At 27.4% G+C, this 24,464-nt stretch overlaps 1 protein-coding gene across 2 annotated transcripts; it reads right to left on the reverse strand.

The window, feature by feature from the left end:
• Positions 1–696: 696 nt before the first annotated feature.
• Positions 697–21,401, reverse strand: LOC126897234 (protein kibra). Of its 2 annotated transcripts, XM_050670684.1 has the most exons (16): positions 21,019–21,401; positions 14,403–14,512; positions 14,228–14,322; positions 6,015–6,123; positions 5,508–5,667; positions 5,165–5,438; positions 3,979–4,292; positions 3,641–3,907; positions 3,226–3,579; positions 2,976–3,168; positions 2,721–2,916; positions 2,446–2,636; positions 2,205–2,354; positions 1,716–2,111; positions 1,533–1,654; positions 697–1,473 (listed from the first exon to the last, which is right to left on the reverse strand). In XM_050670684.1, exons 1-16 carry the CDS (start codon positions 21,144–21,146, stop codon positions 1,338–1,340), a joined length of 3,195 nt encoding a protein of 1,064 aa, XP_050526641.1. In that variant the 5' UTR covers positions 21,147–21,401; the 3' UTR covers positions 697–1,337. The 2 variants fall into 2 exon arrangements, with proteins under 2 accessions (XP_050526641.1, XP_050526650.1); XM_050670693.1 differs by lacking the exons at positions 14,228–14,322; positions 14,403–14,512; positions 21,019–21,401 and adding an exon at positions 7,990–8,269.
• Between the last annotated feature and the right edge of the window lie 3,063 nt (positions 21,402–24,464).

The raw sequence follows: 24,464 nt of genomic DNA on the forward strand, positions 1-24,464 counted from the left end.
TGTTGATCCATACACTTTTCAATAAGTTATAGCATTATAAAGTTAAAAATTAAAAAAATTAAATCGAGAATTTTCACACAAAAATAGCATTTGATAGCCATTATCACCGTGAAGACAATATAAAGTCCAAAATTTTTTTTTTTATATTAAATTATATTACATAAACTTTAATTTAAGATATATATAAAAGTATTAGTATTTCCGGAACACTTTCAAAAATTAAGTTGAAAAAGTTCTACTTTCTCTAATCATTTTTATGTTTTGAACTCCCCCTGTATTAAGGGATATAGTCCGATTTAAAAAACAAGTATGTCGAATTAAAGAGGCATAATTATAAAACCTACTTAATGTAAAAAAAATGCAATAATAATTTAAAATTTGTATCCTAATTTATTAGGAATTACATTTAACTTTTAAATGACATAATTATAATGATTCTTAAGTATTAACATAATTTACAACAAATTTGTTAGATTTTAGGTAATTGTATATATATATATATATATATATATAAATACATATAATATTTTGATAATATGTACAGTATGAACAAAACAATAGATAAAGAAAAAATATTTCAACAAAACAATACAAATAAAAAATGTACAAAAAGCTAACTCAAAACAGTAATAATTATACACCCATAAGAAAAACAAATACATGTTTGTATGCTACAACATAAAATACAAAATACAATTTTAGTTATTAGTTACCCTGACAGGTTTAAAATATTATATATGTAAAAATTTTTAACATAGTTTTTATAAAAATATGATAAAGAATAGCACCCATAAAAGAAATGAACAATTAAGAGGCGTGAATTATTTCAAGATTGAATTCATATATAGATTACTCTAGCATACAAATTTTAGTCACAGCCATTTTTGTGAAACATTGAATTGTATCTTTGTACGTATAGTATATACTACATAGTAATAGATTATGTCAGATCTTAAATTTCTAATTAGTTTCATTTAGTTTTAATACATTATTAAAATAATAACAATAAATTATGGCAAATTGCTAACTATAAACATATGATACACATTAAAATCTAGTCAGCTATAACTATATGTATTAAGGCACATACAAATTATTGTTTTTGTTCGTTTTACATTAACTTTAACAATAAAATAATAATAATTAATAATAATATAACAATAAATAAAATCTATCTAGAAAATAAAAACAATCATGTAACATTGAATATATTACAAAAGTAATAATTCAAAACGTATTCATATTTCTTATGTACAAAATAATAGTATCAAAGTCTTAGAAAATAAAAGCAGGTGGGATTTTATTTTGTCAGTATAATAATGAACATGTAAATAAAACTAAACTTCTACTCCATATATCCGGTCCACAGTATACTGATATCTAGTTTCAGCTGATTTTGATTCCCGAGATGATTTACTACTAGGGGGTACAGGTACAGAAACACCAGGTCGTGTGAAAAATGCCATTTTTTCTCTAATATAACAGTAAGATTTATATAAAAAACCTTATTTATAAATTTTTTTTTGACTTACTTAAAAGAAATAATATCTGGTTTTCCCTGACCAGCTTTACTTTTTCTTAAATTGTATAATTTTTGTGAGGCTCTTTTAAGTCGTCTTTCAACTTTCTTTTCATCTAATGTTTTATCTCCAGCCTAAAAATAATAATTTATTTTAAACATACTTCTACTTTTAAATAATATATTAAAATCATACTTCTTTGACAAGATTTTGAAATTCTTCATCCTCAAGTACCCAAGCAGCTACATCAGTGTCACCTGTTTCTTTAGCTATTTCTAAGGTATTTTTTAACTGTTTGAGCCTAGAGATTTCGTCATTTAGTGATAATAGTCTAGCATGTTGAGCTTGTCTATCTAATTCCAAATCAATAGACGTTCTAGGTGGACGACACCAAGATGTGCCACACATTGATGGCACATAACCATTAGGTAAAATACCAGGCAAACGACTTAGACGCAAAGACCTCCTCTCCAAACAATTGCGCCGAAATGCTATATCAGCATTGCTTCCTCCAATTCCTTTCATACTAGCACTAGATGATATGTGTCTTCTATACAAGTTCATGGCACTGTCACTGTCACTGCGATTCAACTATTCAATTTAAATTTAAATTAGATAATTTTGTTATGAGTATTAATAATAAAACTTATATATATATATATAAACATTACTTTAAAAACTTACTTTACAAATATATTGGTTTTTAGCAGCTGGAGAAAACGTTTGAGATCGCTTGACAATAATTGTAGGAGGTACTCTATTTTTTTCACTACTACTCATACTAAATGCACTATCAGTATTTGTTTCTTTGTCTTCTTTATCATTTTCTAAATCCTTAAAATAAATAAAAAATATAAAAATTAGTATTTTACCAAGGTAATGATGAAAAACATAAAAAAGTTGAGTAATTATTTATTTTTCTTACAGGGATTTCCAACACTTTATCGAGTTTTTTTTTATCACTATTCAAATGATAAACTTCAATATCATCAACTTCAACATCATCATCTTCATCGTCACTCACACTATCATCTGAGTCACCTTCATCATATTCAATGGTGTTTCCATTTAAATTGTCGACATTTATAAATTTAGGATCACTATCATCACAACAACCTAATAATGTTTTAAAAATTATTATACTAATTATACTGAATATTTACCTTAAATTAAACATATATTATTCCTTTTTTTTATTACCTTGATTTCTAGTAAGAGTAGACGTTTGAGAAGATATAATAGTAGAATCATCAGATCCACCACCATCATCTTTGAGCAAAATTGAAGGCAAAGACCCACTGTTGTGCATGAATTTTAAACTAAGCAAATTATACCACTTGCACCAAGAATTATTCTCAGTCTCATTGAATTCGGCCAAACTGACTTGAGCACATGCCTTCAAAACAAATAATCGGTTATTTAATGATAAAATGATAATTACTTTAATTTACTTACCAAACACTCAGTTAAATCTTCTGGACCAAGTCCCCAAACATTGACTTGTAGTGTTTTGGTACAAAGTTTATTGGCTGGCAAATTAAATGCAAAACTATCACCAAACCTCGCTTTAGATAGATCTGATATAGGTTTAGTGCAACCACTTAATGAAGGATTTAAGCTGCTTGGTAAAAGCATAACTTTCACATATCTGCAGATATAAAATTAAAAATGAAAATACAATAAAGATTTTTTATTTTTAACTTACAATTGCCAAGACTCAGCAATAGATAAAGCCACTACATTTCGTAATCTCTCTATGCATATATGCAACACTTGTTCAGCAATTGAATACTTTAAGCGAATTTGAACTTGAGAAGTTTCAGCGTTGAAGTTTGATTTATGACTCGCTTCAAATACACCAGAATCACCAGCTACTGATTCATCACTAACTGCAGCAGAAACGCTTCTAGGTGTTTCAGATATAGGTGATAATGGTGGACTAGTGGGTCTACAGTTTCGAGTATATGGCACACCAGTTACATTAGGCAACAAATTTGATGAATCATTCATGTTTTCGTATGCTGGAGGTTGAATATCATCACGCAACAGTCTCTCAACTCTATTTCCATAATCAATATGATATTATATAAGAACTACAAAATTTATCAATGAAAATATACCTTTTATGAAGATCAGCCATGTCTACTGGTCTATCATAGGTAGCAGGAGCTAGACATTGAGGTCCACCATATATATCTGTAAAACTTAATCCACTACTGAGTGATCCTTTGCTACTGGTTGTAGACAATGATCCTAAACTTGAACTAGAACTAACAGATAATGTAGATGCTGACAATGTTTTCAATTGAGTTTCTAGCTGTGTCATTGATCGTAATGCTTCTTTTAGCTGTTGCAATAACAATTGTTTTTCTTCGTGCAATCTTAACCTAAAATTTTTTTTATTAATGACTAAATTTCAAGAAATTTTAAATATACATTTTCAATATTGTATAAATACCTGTCTGCGATAGCTCTATTAGACATTTCTAAACAATTATTTAAATCTTGCTCTAATTTTTTTATTTCACCCTGAATATCAGTCATTTCTTGATGACTACGCGACCGTGGTGTGATACTTCTCAACTCTCTTAAAAGCTGTTCTTTTTCTTGAAATAATAATAAACGGTCTTTATCAGACTCTTCTTGACCAGGCATAACTTTTTCTTCGAGATCAGCTAATTGCTGTTGAATACTTTGGATTCGTTTTCGTGCTTCATCATATTCAAGTCGCATTCGTGCCATTTCAGCTAACCGTGTACCCATTGGCATTAGCTACACATATTCATAAGTACTTATTATTACTTATAGGTATAAAATATTATTATTTAATTTTTTTTAAACTTAATTTAATTTAAATTAAGTTTATAAAATAATTAATTGAAAATGATTAATATAATTGATTTTATTCACTAGGTACATAAATATTTTTAATTTAACATGAAAATTAATTGTTTCACATGAAATAAAATTTAGATATATGGCTGTCAAGGAATTTGTCAAAATGTCTCAAAATTTGAGAAGTTACTTAAAGTAAAGATCTATAAATTTTAGGTTTTATCAAAAGAAATTGTAACAAACTTTCAGGTACATCATGTTTTTATAATGTTATATTTTTCTTTAGCGCGATCAATACTAGAATTTGGTTTAATAAATTTGAATCCACGTAAGAGTAGATTAATCGAAAGTTTAGAAAATATGCAAATAAAATGTATTAATATAATGTATTAATATAATTGCATTTAAAATAAAAGTAAAAAATATAACAAATAATGAAATGTTAAAATATGGTACCACTTGAGGCAGAAGAAAATATCTAGATGTTATGTGGCTCTTTAATTTGTTGTATAACAATATAGATTGTTCAGAAATAAGGAATACTATTCAATATTTCAAGTTCCAAGATAACATTTACGAAGCTCAAAATCATTTTATATTCCGTCATTTCGTTACATATATAGTATGAATGCTTCATTGAATCGTTTAATGCCTATGGATAATGAACTCAATAATTGTAATTTTGATTTTTTTTATAATACACGTGAGGTTTTTATTTGGTTAATTATTAATGTATTTTTGTTTTAATATTGTATTATTTATATTCTTTGCTAATTAGGGTTTATATATAAAAATAAATAAATAATTACTTCGCCTGATAAATCTGTTTGAGAGGCAGTACTTAGTTTGTCACTAAGTTGGGTAGATGAAGAGTGTTGGATTTGTAAATCAGGATCGTCAGTTGCAGAACAAAGTTGTAACCTTGTTAGGTCATCTTTGAGCTTGGCCAAAGATTGCATTAAACCAGTACGCTCTCGTTGGCCAGAGCTAAGAGATTGCTGAATCTCTCTTAGTTCAGTAACAATAGCTTGAGCTTCAACAACATTGTATCGACTGCCATCATTTGACAACTTTTGTTCAACACTAGAAAAAAAAAGTAAATAAAACTGTAATGGTTTATTATTCTTACTAATAACATAAAAAATTACATACTTAGAAAGTGTTTCAACTCCACGACGAGTACACGACATTTCTACACCAATCTGTTCAAGCTCACGTTTTAACCTAGTAACCCTTTCTCTAGCATGAGCCACGTCCGACTTGAGCAAATCAGGATCATATTTTGTACTTATATTACTAGAGCTTGAACAAACTTTAAAAAAAAAAAATTGTATTTAATAAAATATTTGTTGAGGAAATATTGCATTTGAAGAGGACAGGGGAAAACGATAGAAGTCTATTTCTGTAATTTTTTTCAGGGAAGCAAAAAAAAAAAAGATCTAAATTCTTATTCTTATAGTAATTAAACAAAAAATAAATGCTTTAATATCAGCAAAATAAAAAAATTGTTCATCAAATTGTATTTATTACTCGATGTTATGGCTAATCAAACACACTGGCCTATCAAATCAAACTATAAAATTGAAATCGAAAAAAGGACTACTACAGTTTTTTCTTGTACCTCTCATTTACTACATGTCATACTATGCAAATACTCACGACTAGTTCTAGATGTGTTTAATGTCGACAGAGCATTATTAAGGTGATTGTACTCGTCTTGGGCTAGGTATAGTCTTTGTTGTTTAATATCATAAATTTCTTTTTTAGCCTATAAAATGAAAAAGTTACATTTAGTAAATAACTCGCAATAATTACCAATCAATTACAATAATGATGTTTATTAATAATAAATAAATGAATAAATATACAAGTTATTTGATTAACTATGCCTCACATGCAGAATCTTTAAAAGTATAAAACATACTGTTTTTTTCATATAAAACTTTTTGAAAAGTCTATTCAAAAAGTAAATAGTATCATTTTTTTGATTTTCAAAAAAAAAATTGCTCTTATCCCAAATAGTATCAATTTAAGTTTTTTTTTTTAATGAAAAAATACATGTTTTAATAACTTAAAAATAAAAAAAGTTTTAACTAAGAAAATGACTTGTCGATATCTTTTGAATAAGTTTCTTAAAAAATATTAGAATTTATACTATGGAATAGAAATAGTGCGGTTCATAAATGACTAGAAATAAAAATAAACAGATCCACGCTTTACTTCCAGTCATTAGTGTTATTAACATAAAATGTGAGTACTTCAAATGTTCATTGCACTACACATTCTTTTACGTTTGTCTATTCAAGAAAAAGTTGTTGTATATCTAATTTGTTATTTTTCGTTGACAATTAAGTACTTTAAAATATAAGTGTATAGATGTTGATTAGTTTGTTAATTGTTTATTAAATTATAATTAGCCGTTTGTAACTAAAAAAAATTACAATAAATAACAATAATTAAGGCAAATAAATTTGTTTTAACGATGCGATTCCTTTGAATTAATATTATATCAATGTAATTTATTTAATATGAAACAAATTATAGGAATAGCCAATAAAATTGAATAAATGTATCAACTAAAAATCATTTAAAATTGTAATGAACCTCACTAATTATCATATAGATTTTATTTAATTATTTAAAATGTCAAGTTAAATAAGTGTAAGGTCACAAATTATTTCATTATTTTAAAACACTAATTTAAAACTTGAAAAACAACTAAGTTCATTTTAAATAATTTTTCTTTTAATATCTATAACTTGACCGATGTTTGAATTTTTTTAACGGTAGAATGTAAAATTTAATTTGAAAACATTTCAGAAAATTCGAGTATTAGAAGTTGCTATTGCAATGCAAATACTTGTATTTCTAAATTTTTTTTAAATACTCATAGTATTCAATTACACCAGTATATATAATAAATTTATAATTCATATAGACTACAGAATAATAAGAGTATTAACCCCTCTCGTAATAGATAGTAACTGTTTTACTTAAACATTTATGTCAAATAAAATATATTATACTGTAATAAATGACCCAAAATTCTTATACGTCAATATAACACTTTTAATAGACACGTTAATTTTTCACAAGTAGTGTAATTTTGACATAAAGTATTGAAAATTCATACACCAGTTTAACATTTTTAATACTATTTATCCTTACATTGAATGCGTTAAAAACTTCCAATACATGTATGTGAACATTTAGATATTTTTTTCAAGAGTGTAGATTTCGTATTAAGTGGTACAATTCGTTACGACTATCAAAATGTATAGTACCATAATAATAATAATAAAAAAAAAGTAAACCATCGCACTACGAAATGAATTATAGCGGTTTAACTAAGTAGGCTGGAAAAAAAAGAGTATAATAGAAGACTTATGTAACAGTAATAATATATTTCAAATCATTCATTAAAAAAGTCTGCAACTTTACACTATGTCTCCATATATCATCTCAAAAATGGCTCCGCAAGATCTTTGGCTAGTTCTAAGAAATATATTATAATAACAGATGTTCAAACTTAACGAAAAGCTTTTCCTTTTTGATACTTTTAAAAAATCTATCATTGAATTTAAGTAATAAAAAGTAAAATAGCACTCCAAGGCAGGTAAAAATAGTTTCTTACATAAACATAATAGAGTCGGCCAGTATTGTCCCGGTAGTATTGCACGTCCAGTTGGTCGTACGAAGAGTAATCACAATGCGGTGGCCAAGTGTCGCAGCAGTAATGTGAAAACATAGTGCACGCACACATCACAACAATAACAAAAACTAAAAAGACGATAGAACAATTTTGACGATGGTATCCACGTGTCCAAAGAAAAAAATTACAATTTTTAACAATACTCAATGATCGTTTTTTATATATTTTAAAATACACTCGTTGTCTCTCTAAGAAACCGTCGGAAGCAAACTGAGTGAAAGAAAGGTGCGCGCGCGCAACACGGGACTTGCGGGCCGCAGGAAGAGACTGAGGTCATACACACACAGAATCCCGGGACCGGAATTTGACCCAAGGGGTTAGTTTTTCGGTTGCTCGTCCGCAACCGAAGCCAGCGGCTACGAAGGCGGGTGGGGGGAATGCCGAGGAATGACGGTGGATTGGCGGTGGTGTGCGGGTCGAGAGAGGACGGGTGTCTACCTTGGAGGAATTCGGCCTTGCGCTACGGAATCCCAACTATTCCGTGGTGAGGGAACGTGGCGGCGGTCGTCGTTGTCTTACCCACGAAAACACCGCGAGACCATAATATTATGGTAGTAGTAGTAGTAGTAGTAGTAATAGTATAGAATGTATCACTATTATCGTCATTATATTGTGTAAGTATATAGAAAGAAGATGGCAGAAGAAAACAACTCAGAACAATGACCACGCGAGGTAGCTGTGCCGTGATGGTCTAGGGGTTCGTAACGTAGACATTCATCCCCAGAGTTACGGCGGCACTTACCAATTTAATCTTCTGACATATAAAACACATTAAATCTAAGAATTCTAATCTACAGTTTAATAGCTACGAGTGTGGAATTTCTGAAGACTTACAAAATATTTATCTCTAAAACCGCCGCATGGCATTAAATAGAGATATTGTTCGTAAAAATATTTCCGTGCAATTAATCTAATAAACGATAAAAAGATGCCGACAGCAAGGTCTTGTAGTAAAATACCAAAATTTATTATTACCAGCATTCTTTTGATAAAATTATGAGTTAATTTTTAGAATTTTTCATTACACTAAGTCTCATTAGTTTTTGCAGATTATTAAGACAACAAAAATACACACAAGACGATATTATATTTTTCATTTATATACTTTCTGAATAAGAATAAAGTGTGGTCTTTATTAAAAAATACCATGTAATTCTGTGCGAAATCTAAGCAACATTTTTTTAAGGTATGATTTGATTTCTCCGTGCCTCAAAAGTATTTCTACTTAAAAATACATAATTTCATAATTTTTGAGAGGCTATGGCAAAATTTGGGGTGTTGCTAAACCCCCAGAATCAAGCCTATGATGAAAATTAACTATTATCTAAATAAAAAATTAATATGTATAAAATTATTAATTTAATTAACGTAATGGTAGCGTTAATTTGGTTATAACCATTAGGTTTTTACACGTTTTTCTGGATTAAAAATACTATTTTTCTTTTAATTACAATAATCAATGCCAAATAAAATATTAAAAGTACTATTACTTCATAAAAAATGTTGGCTAATATATTATACATCGTTTGAAGCTCTACGACCAACGATAGAATTAAAATTATAATTAAACACTTAGAAATAAAGACATAGAAAGATTTTATAAGTGATTATATGATTAAATTAAACTCATGAATGTATGTTATAGTAATTTTAATGTAATAATCGTAAATGAAATGTTTTAATTTAGTAAGTACATCATTCTTATCATTCTTAAAAAAAATTAAAAAAGATATGCTAAAATTATCAGTAAAAAATATCAGTTAATTGTGTCTAATTAAAAAAAAAATTCTGTATACCAATGAACAACTATTCGAATCACTAAAAAAATGATAAAGATAAAGAATCTCTGTTTACTGATAAGAAGCAAAAACAAGTCGAAATTAAATGAAAAAGAATTTTTTGATCTCGCATACCAAAGTTAAATATTTTAATGATTAGTGTGTTTAAAATGTAAATATAACTATCGGCTCGGCCTAAATTTAACTTATGTTCTAAGTTTATTATACTTATGACGTATTTCCAGGACAGGTTTTGAGCAAAGAATAGCCTTGATGAAATATGTTCTATGTACATCAAACGATTATTGTAAAAATTGGGAAGGGGACTGGAGAAATCATAGATGTTTTGTGTGTTTAAACATAAACATGCACAATCAAAATCGTCACTGAAGACTTTTCCGGTGTTCCGATAATGATTATTTTTTTCCGATTGACTTTCAGGGCCACTCACTCTTTCATAGACTTCAAGGTGGGATTTTATCAGTTATGAACTATTCTCCAACTAATAAAGTGTAAAAATTCAACTAAAATCAAATTTATGAGTTCATTGTTAAAGTAAACCATATTAGAAACGATTTGTATATTATAATTAATAGTTGGATTTTAATGGAAAGACGGCAAAATCGTTAAATGTACGAGGTATAATTATTCCAAATAAAGCATTGAAATTTCTAATAATATATAAAACATTATCAACATAATGTTCAAATTCCTGTTGCTTTTTAGTATCTATTATTCATAATATAGTAATACCCTAGAATGTGGCAAGCACCTGTTCAACGTGAAATCGATGGAATGTGCGCCATTGACTAATCAACGTGAGGAATTTTTCAAATGTTATTCAACGAAATTGACGAAAATCTAAAAAATTTTTTCTTTATCTAAACTACTATTTTAGGAATCGAATATAAATCCATTAAATGGGTTAAGCCGAAATAAACATGATTTCGTATACAGAAAGTCGACAGATAATAATCACTTTAATGTAACAGTTAAAAAAAAGGAGCAGATGGTTCATTGTCTTCAATTTTATTTTTATTTTCTTCCAGTTTAGAAAACAATCTGATCGTGTTATGCCGCAGTCATAACACCAGTAGCAGCAGCACAGCCAGTTGCAACGTTGCCGACTTAGACACATTTTTCCTTCTCTCATTTGTTTTACTTTTATTTCTTTCTCTTCTAACATTTTTATAACAAATCGCTGCTGAGTGACAGCACTCGTACACACATGAAAAATCCTATCGTCAGCATGTGTAACACTAGTGGCAAATAGCAACCGATGCATTAGCCGAGGTATTTTTCTTGATTTTAATTTACATTACTTTTTATCATCTTTGTTTAATCGACACAAAGTAACAATTATAAGAATAAAAAATTTGATTTAGATGTTAATAAATAAACGTATATTACACTGATAAAAATAGAGAATGTCTTTGTTTACATTTTTCTAGTCAATTCTGAATTTTATGACTAAAAACATTTATAAAACTCTATTCAATAGTAATTGAGACAGGATTAAACTTATTTTTTATTTAATCAGGTACATACAAAACTGATAACGATTTGGACATTTACAAGAAAATTAGAAAACTAATAACACAATTCTTCTTTTGTAATAAATGTCAAACAATAATTAATACATTTTGTAGGACATAAAACAACAGTTTCCGGGAAAAATGAATCTACGAGTCATTGTTAAACTAGTTTTTGGCAAAATGTAAATCAAAATATTTTCATCCTATCAATCAGGGACTGAAACGAAAAAAACGATTCTTTAACCGGAACCTTAAATTTTTTAGAACCCGAACTAGAATAGAAATGTTTATTTTCAGATAACCACGAACCAGATCCAAACCGGAAATTTTAATAATAAAGGTTCGTTTAACACAGTTCTTAGCCTTAAAGCAGTATTTTATTTGTATAATTTGTAGCAAAGTTTTATATTTTTGATAAAAAATGAGAATGGTAGGAATTAATAAAAGCTCTATTATAGTTTGTCAAATTTATGAACTAATCAAGAGTTCCAAAATGTTTGTTGTCTACATAATATTATATTTCTAATTTTAAAATGAAATAATCATATTTAAAACATAATAAACATAATTATCGGCTGTTTGTTTCCTATAGGGCTCTAAATTATTATTGAATAATTTAGAGCCATATAGTTATAATTAAATATTATAGTTAAATTTATATTTGAATCCTAAATCCATGAGACTTTTAATTTAACTTTAATTTTAATTAAATTTTAACTATTTGAATGGAACATTGATTTTTGGGAACCGGAACTTATAGTATTATGGTTAAAAGAACCCGAACCGGAACTTCTAAAAAACATGGTTCCAGTCCCTGTTAACAATATTTGGGTCATATCACAATTTGACCTAATTTAATTTTAGGATTACAATTCTATACTCTCTGGTAATTTCTCATGGTAATTTTTTTAAATTCCATGTAAACACATTTGTTATAGTCGCTCAATATCAACAACACAAAAATTACATTGACCAATGAAAGGGAATTGAGTAATCAAACGACTAAAGAGACTAGGAGAAAAATGTTTAATGAGATAAATATTTTGTCGTTGATCCGGTAAATGCGGCGAGTACGTGTTGGTAACAGTGCACGCTCCGTACATTTCACATTCCACATACATAGTGAAGCAAACGATGACGATCTGACAACGTCGCAGAGGGACCGCATTCTTTTGGTATCAAACAACATAGTCGTCACCGGACGGTGGGATGCAAGCAACGAGAGCCCCGCAGCGCCCACTGAACACGTTGTGCCCCGAGCAAAATATTTCTCTCTCCTTCCATTCTAACGTCCCCTATCATCATGGCAACACAATCACCTAGCCGTCATCAATCACCCACCACCCACCGACACCGCAAAACCGGCTTGGAACAGCCAAAGAAAACGAGCCACGCGACCAAAAACCACATAATACTAATATATGCGTTTTGGAAAATCAATTTAAAACGATTCAGAATTTTTTGCTTAAACAGCCTGACTTATATTCTTTGCCAGCACCCCTCACATTCATTTTAAAATACAACGAAAAAACATAACCACGTTTTAGTTTATAGTTTAGTAATAATAATTTATAATTTATTGAACTGTTATATAATAGCCGATAAAAACTCGAATATCTCACTGTAAATATTTAGGCTAACAAATAAAAATATCTTAATCAGTATACATCAATTTGAAGATACGGTAATTTGTAAAACAGTATTAAAGACACTAGAATAATAAATCTTTAGATTTTTACCTATTTATTTTATATGGAAATGCAGCGGTTAATACACTAATTCGTTTTACGAATGTGCAATACATAAACGGTATAATTGAAATTGCATCATTGTCCGAGAGAAGAATTTAAACATTGAAATGATTCGGAATGTGCTATTTAATAATATCTTAAAAATCAATTGCGGTTTCAATGACTTTTGGCGGTCGATAAATCAATTTATCATGGACTTGGAATTTTTAAGATATAGCCGGAAGAATAGTACACACACAAATCAGGCGAAGTTTGAACTATTCGCTACAATACACACAAACAGGCGTCACAATATATTTGCCTCCTACCACTTACAAATCGTTTTGCAGCGATAAAAATATTAAATGAAATGCGAAAAAATGTAGATATACAAAAAATAAATGGGTCTACACTTTCCGCAATTTATGATTAAATTGCTGATCAGCAGCTGGCAACACCCTGTGTATAATTATTATGGAATTTAAAATATTACAGATATATAATCAGATATCTGCGCATGTTAACATTTTTTTTATGACTTGTCAGGTTAGTCCAGAGGAATTTGTCATTGAACTAAAAGTGGGGCAGAACTATCACTAAATAATGAACATACTACAAGTACGAAAAGTAACTGCATATCGTATCCATAAAAAAAATATTCTTATTGTTTTCTTTTTAACCGTATAAAAAATCTTACTATCATAATAACACTTTTGAATGATACATCGTTTAAATTCCTCAAATAACACAATTGATCAATACTTAATCATGTAGTATTGCGTACGCTAATTCGTAAACGAGTACTATCAATAATATATTTGTACAGTTATTGAAGAGTTGATAAAATAACAAAAATAATGCCTAAAATGAATTTAAGAACATTTTTGCAACTATACAATGTATTTATACGGCATTGGTGATAACTTAACTTAAAATGTATTGATTCAAGGTATAATAATATAATATACAGCTAATTTTCATTAATTAAAACCAATTAACTTCATTTTCTTGTAATTAATTGTATTAAAATATGATATATTATAATATAATTTATAGCTCTATAAAAGTGTTGTGTTAAAATTCAAAATTGCTTTAGTTATATTAATTTATCACTTACTTCTAATACATCTTGAGCTGTATGAAGATAATCCCTTAGCATAGCCTCTTGAACAGCTCTCCACTCCAACCTCGGGTCTTCCAATTGGGTGCATTCTACAAAATAATAATAACAATAATAACAACTATAGGCCAGATAATAAAGGAAAATAAATGATAAACTAAAAATCACTTACGGTTGAAATGGTTGATGTAATAAACCCCGATGACAGGATCGATGGCCTCTTCCCAGCCAAGAGGTAATTCATTGCCAATACAATCGGCAAATGATTGAGGTTTGGTGAACCTGTAACAAATTTTTATAGCTTTATTAAACTTATTAAATATTATGAAAAATATAATTTGAAATATATTTTAAGAAATGTCTAATATTACGATATATAATAATAGCAACACCAAAAAGTAATTCAATCTACTTAGTATAGAAATGTCTAAGTTAGAAACAATATGATTGTTTGAGGTTTACAAGTTATTAAAACATGTTATACTATAGTATCATTAATTAAAAACATTCAAAACATAAATCTACTAATAAAAGAAGTAACATATCAACAAAATTTAAGATTTTAGAAATACAAGCCAACAATATAAAATATTTTTTGTAAAATTATTTAGCATTAATAATATTTTTCATAATTACAAATACAAAATTTATGCTCCCGCGAAAAAAAAATTGATATATATCCTCATTTCATATTACCCGCTGATGGTAGATAACTTATTTTTTTTAAACAAATCTTTATTTGTCATCATACTTTTTATTCGACTCTAGAGTTATGAAATCATAAAAATGAATGAACCCATAAAGTACTTTAAAATATTGAATAAATTATACTGATTATTAATCTTTCCTAAAATCTTTTAATATCTTAATAACGTAAGATTATTTAAAACTTTTTATTACTCAACAGTCATATTTTACATCATACTAGTTTTCATTGCATGAATAGAGAAGTATAAAAATAACTGTCAATATTGATAAAAAAACGGGTTTCGATTATTTTAAATCGACTAAATTATTATAAAGATATACTATAACAAGATTTCTCAAAAAATTTTTTTATTGTTGAAATTATTGTTTTCAATCATAAATATAAAAATTATTACAAACTAAGTTTCATCTAAAATTATTTTATTTTTTTTGATGATAAATATTGTAATAATTTATGTGCTTCTAAAAAAAATGTTGATATGTTTGTTATTCTTATATTTTATCTTAATTGTTTTTGCTGATGTTCTATTAAAGAATTGCGTCAATTGAAGTAATCAAATAAAATTGGTATGTGTGAATGTATTGTACAAATGAAAAACATCTATATCTACATATACTCATTACAAACATATTTTATTTTATCATCGTATATAAATAATAAATACATTTAATAAGTTTTATAATTAAATTTTAATATTATGTAAACAATTAATTTTTGACATCGTCTGATTAACCCCAATCTTCTTCTCCTTCGTCTTTATCAAAAATATTTGGGGTGGCCACCTGCAGTGGCGTAGCTAGAATTTCATAATGGGGAGATAGTAAAAAAATCTTTAAAACTCCATATTAGGGACCTTTTTTTTGTTCAACACTTTATTTAAAAAATGAATACTATTATCAATGGAGAGAAGCTTTGAATTCCCTGGCTACACCACTGGCCACTCGTATCCTAACACATTTTCCTACATCATCTATATACACACCAGCAGTCCTCATATCACTTCTAATTACAACCAACTACCTCTTCTACGGTCTTATTGTTCCTCTTCTTTAACTTTTATTTTCATAAATTTTCTTACAGATTCCAATTTTTCTCTCCTCATAAATAACCTAACCATCTAAGCCTATTTTCTTTCATTTTATCCACGATTGACGCTATTCTTATGCTTCCTTTTACACATCATATCGTCGCTCCACTCATCAGTCTAAGATTGAGAAAAAAATGTTTTTTTTTTTAATTAAAAAATTGGTTTTAAATAGGATTAAAATATTTTAAATGTGATATTCTCTTAATAATTTTTTTATATGTTATAACAATTTTTATTCTCGATTTATTTAATTTTAAAACAAAAAAAATCACATAAGAACAGCAGGCTGATTCAAAGTATAACTCATACATAATAGTATGTATACCCCAAAATAAATAAGATTCTTAATAATATTTTACCAAATGTGTTAATTATATTGCTCATTGAGTAAATAAGTCAAATTCATTTTTAATTTTATTCAAGTTTTTCATTTTGTTTAATAATTTTTAGTTAAAATTTTGTTGTTAAAGTGTTTTTATTTTTTAACTAATGTAATGACAATTACAATATGTAATTTTACTTATATAAAATTGTATTATTTTAATTATTAATATTATAATTATTTTTTTTCGCGATTAACGGCTTATTGAGGGCGACTGCGTCATCCTTTAAGAGGAAGTTTTTTAACAATATATAATACTCCAGGATGTGTGGTTAGTCCATCGCCAGAGAGAGGGATGGCAGCTATAAATACTAAATTGATGACATGTTCAGTAAACGGAGCCGCCTGTGACCAAGTCTTAAACCCAAAACACAGTGCGCATCAGGTACTGTCGAATTACCGACACGGCCACACCATCCTTCAATAAAAATTCAATATCAATATAGTAATAATGATCTATTTTATATCCTTCTATTTCCCAAACTTAACATACTACAAAGGGTGGTGGCCTTCTTTCACATGTTAGGGAGTCAAAAATGGTTCTTGACTAGGCCAATAATAGACACGATAGGACGGGTATTATGATCGGCTTGCACCAGAGACCAGACACCACCAATGAGAAAATCATAAGAAAAATTACGTTGGCACTCTGGAGATCGAACCAGGATCCCGAGAAACATACGTTTCTACCCACTAGACGAGGTTTACTTTTTTGACAATTGTTCAACACTTTGACTCATACAACATAATTGGTGTTACTACAACTTATAGAACTTATCTTTTAGCCTCATTGGGATTTTCTTATCACACAAAACACCAGACGCTTCGTTCCACTTGATCCTCCCGCGCTGAATGTCTCAAATTTTCGTTTATACCACTGTTTTTTTGTACAAATGATTCTAAATATTTAAAACTTCCACTTCAACTATCATATCCTCATTTATTGCCATAACTCATTTTGTTTCATCATCCTCGTGTTTTATTTCTTCATACTCATACTCTATATATTCTGTCTTACTTCTACTAATCCTTAATCTCTTTTCTTCAAGAGCTAATCTCCACATCTCGAGCATCTAACTTTTGAACTTCTTCATTTTCTCTTATTAGCACTATTCGCCAGAGAACAACATACACTACGGTATCTTTCCTTGTATTTCTTTAGTAATTTCATCCATCACTATAGAAAATAAGTAAAGGTTTAAGCCCAATCTTGGTGCACTCCTACTCTTACCCTAAAATCTTCTACTACTCCGGCCACATTTTTTATCCTGGTACAAGTGCCATCATACATAATCTCTATTATATTTATGTACCTTTTGGGACTCCTTTACTCATTAAAACCTCCCTCGAAATTTTATCAAATGCTTTATCCAAATCTATAAATACCATACAAAATATTTTCTTTTTCTCCCTATACTTTTTAATTAGTTGTCTCACACAAAAAAACGTCGTAGGCTCTCCAAGCAAAAAACCAGACTGATTCTTTGTTATTATGTTTCTCTTTTTATTCTTTTGTTTATAACCCATTCCCAAAACTTCATACTATGACTCGTAAGTTTTATGCCTCTATACTTTTCACGTTCCTTTATGTCTCTTTTGCATTTAAATTCAGTTACCACAAAACTATCATTCCGCTTTATCACTATCTACCCTTATATTAAAATATCATTGAATATTAGTATCGATAAAAAACTTGAAAAAACATATATTATATTGATAGATTTTATAATATATATATAAATATTAGTATACTCATATATACACACCATAGTTTTTAATTTATTCTAGTGTGTCATATAGAAATTAATTTTAAAATTGTATCACCTAATTGAATAATAACGTATGCTGAAACAATGTATTTTTATTAAGGTTATCTTGGACAATTAAAAGCAAATTCATTAGGTAGACCATAATAATAAAAAAAAAAAAAATGTAGCGAGACATCCGTTAGAGCTTAGAAAAATCAATTGCATTATTGATAAAAAATACATATGAATAAAAAGTCATAATTAGAAGTTTCAGATTATTGTATAGTATCATTTAAAAATTGCTGCAGATTATAATTCTCTTGTAAACATAAACAATTTTTTTGAACATTTAAAATATGTTGTATTTATCTATCATTTGGTACAATGGTAATTTAAATATGGGTAAATTTATAAAACCATTTTACAAATAAAAACTATACAATTAATGAAAATTATTTTCTACGGAAAATAATGTATATTTTAATATATTCTTTACTATATTAATGAACTTGGAATGTGAGATCAAATAAAGTGTTGGATAAAGTACTAAACTATAAATAAGTATTTAAACAAAATTAGAATGCTAAACAATTTTGCAAACAATATCAATTTAATAAATACAAATATACATATACTAACTAAATAGATATTTAATTAGTACCTATATATATTTTCATTCAATCAAATATGATACGAAAAATACATTTTTAGTTTTTCTTTTACCTTTAACTAAATACTCCTAAGAAACTACAATTATATTTAATCTTGAAATTATATAATTTAAAACTTTTTATCTCTCCCACTTCAAAATAAATGAAGAAATAATAAATAAAAATAATGAGACTCTAAAAATTTCTCAATAATATATTTTACTTGTTTTTTTAAATTTTCAATTTCATTAAAACTGAAACTAAGTATATATAAATTATGTCTATCTTTAGGCGAAAAAAATATTTATTAGAAAAATGATGAGGATACTGATTTATAGTAAATATTTTTAAACCAATAAAATGTAATAATAGATATAAATGGTAACCGAATACACTGTTAAATAACATAAATTGTTTAGCTTCTATTATTGGCATCGATGATGCTAGGAAGTTTTATAATTGAAAGGTCGATATAACAGGTCATTTGGACGATCTAAGTATAAATATATGTTTTTCATAGACCGCATGGCGACATTACAAATCTGAGAGGGTCTTCTGGTCTATTAAGATTGTTTATTTATAACACAAAATTTAATAGTATGCCACTAAAGAATAAATTATTTATTTACGTACATAGGAGTAGCAAAACTATAAGCTTTACTAAAACGATTTAAATAGTTTACCATTGTTCGATCTAATTTAAATTGACAAAAGTGATACGAAATAATAAACAATAAAAAATTTCTAGCTTAAATTGAGATTAAAATAAAATTAACCAAAAGTAGAATATATTTTTAATCAATTATTAATTAACAATAATTAGGTAATATTGTATTCTACATTATACATAGAACAAAAGTTATAGAGTACAATAACCCAACCATTGGTTATTATATCAATTAAAACAGAGATACAAATAATGACTATTATTATATATATCAGTGTTTTTAAGCAAATTTAAACCATTTCTGACATAACAAATAAATTATAATTAAATATCGGTATAAATAATACATTTTTTTTTATCAGTATAAATAATGCGTGCATTTTTAGTCAGTCATAACAAAAATTATTATCAAATTATGATTTTTAATTGATGAACTGAAAAAATAAATCGACTTTTAAACTTTACCTAAAAATTTACTATTTAGAATCGAAATATTTTTCGAGGGTTTAAATTTATAGCGGTTTAAAACTTAAATGATTTACTGGTAGGAAATTGCGTATTATAATAAATATTACAACTCAATCAAAATTATAGAAATCAAATAGCATAATGCTATTACAAAACAAAATCTTCAGTAAACATTGATAAGTTTGTTAAAGAATGTGATTACTTTTTATATAAAAGAATTTTAATATTTAATATTTATACAAACATACAAATATTTATACTCTTATCACACTTGCTGTGTATTTTATTAAATTTCATGAGTATAAAAAGTAAATATAAGCATGATAAAAATTATCAGTGCTAAATAAATAACGATATTTATGTAAACAAATTTCTTACAAGGATCAGTTCATAAGAATTTATTAATTGAAAATTTTTTTTCTAAAATGTACCATTTAAATGCTTGTTTCATTCGAAAGTGATAATTTTTAATTTAATTATTTTCATCAATAATAATAATATTCATTATATAAATTATTTATATCAATAAATACTAATATTCACTTAAATGACAATAAAACAAAATAATTCTATGTTTAAATATTGCTAACTTTAATAAAATAGGGATTAAATTTTAGAAATTAGTTTTGTATACATGTTTAAATGAAACTACTTGTAAACTAATGTATTCAAATAGTTTATATACGTTGTTAGTCAGAAATCAACTTGAATTCTTAAATGATTTTCCAATGTCCAAAAAAATCACTGGTATAATCTACTAAATCATGTGTAAAATGTTTAGTATATATAATATCCATGATTATGTCAATAGACCCGAAAAAACTATGAAGTTTAATATGGTATAAGATTTAATATGGTATTCACTAAACTACCGAATAGACAATAAGGAAGTGGCGGGGAATGAACAAAGTTTGGCATATTTCAATACAGATGGCTCTGACGACAGTTTGAAATAAAAAACCGTGATGTTCCAGCCGGATTTCTGTCAAAGGAATGTGCACTCCACAATTGTTTGATAATATTTTTCGCGGGACAAAAATTAAAATTACAACTTAGTAAAATATTAAATATCTTTACCTGTCTCTGGGGTCAATCCAAGTGGTTTTCTTAGAGTTATGATCGATGAAATACACTTTTCCATCATAGTCTCTAGCAAAATCCCAACCATCGGGCAACGGTATCTCTCCGTTCCGTCGTCTTGGCATTGTATTATATCCATCAAAGTCACAAATTTAATTCGTTTTCAAACACACTAGTACCGAGATTAATAAATACATTTGATCGGTTTAAAATGCCGTTAAAACAAAATAAAAATAAATTTAATATTCGAAATTAACACACGGACCGACCGACGATAGATGTCACGCGCACTTCGCCATCTTGGAAATGGTCTGACTGAACGCAACGTTGCCCCCGTCACCTCGACAAGTAAAACGAGTATACAGAGTGGTCGCGGTGCGTTGCCTAGTCGATACCTAGTCCCATTATCAATCGCATGACATCACCGAAACAGTAGCCAATCAGACCGCGGATTCTCTGGAATGTGGCTATTACCATAACATGGCCCGAGTATAGACTACATAGTAGTGTGCAATATGCGCATGTTATATATATTTGTTTGTGTGAGTGCTTGTACGCCACTTCATACATTTTTTCCTTGTCTAGTATACAATAGATCTGTGCGTATGAAATGGAATTCCTGTCCTAGGTTTTTTAACATTTTTTACCCCACACCGCTCAACATTAGATCACGCGTCACGAATGATTCATACTGAACTATAAACTAATACACATAAGAAAAAATACTTTTTTTAAGAATTCTTTCTTCTATTTTTTTATTAAGCATCACGTTTACATTTCAGGCAAAATTATTGTTTCAATGATTATAATATATGATAATAAACTACATAACTAGAACTAAATTTAATTAAAATATTATATTTTCGCCTAGAAATGTCAAAATTCAAATTAAGAGAGTGGTTTAATTTTAAAATTTCTATATATAGAAGTCTATTCAAAAAACACTTATAATTTATCTAATATATTTCTGTTTTAAATTAATTATTTTATTGAAATTTTATTTATATAAATAATACAATTATAGTGAAGGTTACATTTAGACATATGGTATCTGTTATATAGGCAAAACTAGAATAAAATTAAATTTTCACAATTTTTTTGATATTATTGTTTACTTTCAAGACTTAATTTTACTTTAGGTTAAAAGTTGTCAACTATACCAAAACATTTTCAAAAATTGAGTTAAAAAATTACTTATTTCACTCAAGTGGTTTCTTTCACACCCAAAAACATGCCATTAGAAAGGTAATTATATCTTGCGTTGCTGATATTAATTTCATTAGGATCAGTGTTTTCAAAAAAAAATTAGTCTTTTTAAAAATGCAGAAAAGAATTATTAAAAATGTCATTTTTCCGATAGCAAAATTTAAAAATATTTTTCTAAAATTCTAAAATTGAAGTTTTTTTTTTGTTATAATTTCCAATGACGTTTGGTTTAATTAGATTAAAATCGGGTTATTTTAACGTAATGAACATTAAAATCAGTTCAATGAGATCTGAGAGTTTTCATGAATATATATAAAAAACACAAATCATAACAAAAATTATATATTCTCATCTTTGCATCGCATCTAAAACTGAAGTAGAAATTATAATAACACAAAAAACGGTGATTTTTTATTCAAAAATTACATTTTTTGTTTAACTGTGACGACCTTTGTTTATATATATAGAACATAAGGCGATAAGTTAATAGTTAAAGCTAAATAAATTATAAATTAAACTAGTTAAAAGTTTTAAATTTTAAACTTATAAATTTCATCGGAATATTTGTTTTCATATTAATCCACTTAACTTACACACTATAACTTAACTATAGTGTGTAAGTTAAGTGGAAATGGATAACTTTTCATGCAACAGTTGTTATTCTAATCCCCTCATTTTTAAAACTTTTATATTATTTAAGTTTTATATTTTTTTTCGTGAGCAAACAAAACGTTATTTTTTTCCTTAATTATAACATGTAATTCAACTATATTTTAGGGTAAATATGGTATAATATAATAAATGTTATAATAAAATTATAAAAACTTAAAGAAAATAGAAGAACACACAATTTAAAGTTATTATACACATACTAATGGGTACCCATAATTTTTTTTATAAGTAAAGATCTATTTCATTATAGTTATCTTCAATATTTTTATCGTAATTGTTATTCGCCTGAAGAACAGCAACTAAATATACTCATATTCAACAGTTATTATCTATTCAAGATTTAGAGTATTATTATTACATACATCTAAAAATAAATTTAGTATATATTATTAATAAAAGGAATAATAAGTTGCGTTTTCATAGAAACATAGATGTACTTATGTAGAAAAACGTAAACTATAATATTATACAACTGTATTTACAAGATTCATTTTAATAAACTAAATAGTAAAATTGTACAAATTCAGATCCTGAATATTTTTTTACTTTATTTGATTGTGGAAACTTTTTTTATTAAGTCAAACCTCGAAAAAAATTTTTGAAATAAAAAAAAGATCAGCAATATATGAAATTAATTTGATACGAAACACATACTAGCTTTTAAATTATGTTACTGTACCTAAATTGGGCATGTTATGATGAGTATGATCCCTAAATTCACCATTGGTGTACACACTGTTTATAACGTCACTAAGAATAATTGTATATTATTTATAAAGCTTAAAATGAGGAGCGATATAATGTGTTTCAGTTCTTCATTTCTTTATACGATTAACAAGCGTATTAAGAACTTTTTTATTTGAGAATTTTTTATATTAAAAGTCACTCAAATAGACCTAATTGTTTTATTATAACAAGGCATATTCATTGATTACTACTTCGAAATTAGGCTTAAAGTGTGATAATAAGTTGCTAATGCACTACTAACCCTTCACTTTTTTTGAACCAGTGACATGGTCTATAGTTTTTTTAGGGGGGAATTTCAAAAGCAAGACCGGCTTAGAGTGACTGCAAGCCGGGCGATTGCTTAGGGCGGCATATTGTAATTTTTTTTATTAAAAGTATTAGAAAAACATAACCTAAATAACATTACGAACAAATTCTGTTATAAAAAAAAAACGGTAGCACAGTGGGGTCGAAGCACAGTATAGACGTGGCATAGATGGGACATGTATAGATGATATCTGACAGTGATTAAAATCACTATCATAAGAAACGCTTCGATGCAAATCTGTAGATAGTGTTTCCTTTAGAGAAATTGGTGAAATATTTTAAAAGCAACATGAACTCTTATTTCTTTAATTATATCCTGATTAGTAGTTCTTTGATTTTAAAATATAATATATGAATAAATACTAATTATAGTTTTTAAATTTAGTATGAAATTGTNAATTATAGTTTTTAAAGTTAGTATGAAATTGTGTGGCCAGCTATGATGTATGGTTAATAGTGTTGGGCGGTTGGTAAGAAAGTAGAGCAGAGAATAAGTGTAGCAGAGATGAGAA

This window comes from Daktulosphaira vitifoliae, unplaced genomic scaffold (assembly GCF_025091365.1).
Source record: "Daktulosphaira vitifoliae isolate Bord-2020 unplaced genomic scaffold, ASM2509136v1 Scaffold_1, whole genome shotgun sequence".
NCBI lineage: Eukaryota > Metazoa > Arthropoda > Insecta > Hemiptera > Phylloxeridae > Daktulosphaira > Daktulosphaira vitifoliae.

Bases quoted from the DNA above. Each gene is read 5' to 3' on its own strand.
- LOC126897234 (XM_050670684.1), bottom strand. From the start codon at position 21,146: ATGCCAAGACGACGGAACGGAGAGATACCGTTGCCCGATGGTTGGGAT. The intron at 6,124-14,227 runs GTAAGTGATAAA...TTCATTTTATAG, and splicing joins CAGCTCAAGATGTATTAGAA to GCTAAAAAAGAAATTTATGA. The intron at 5,668-6,014 runs GTGAGTATTTGC...TTTTTTTTAAAG, and splicing joins AAACACATCTAGAACTAGTC to TTTGTTCAAGCTCTAGTAAT.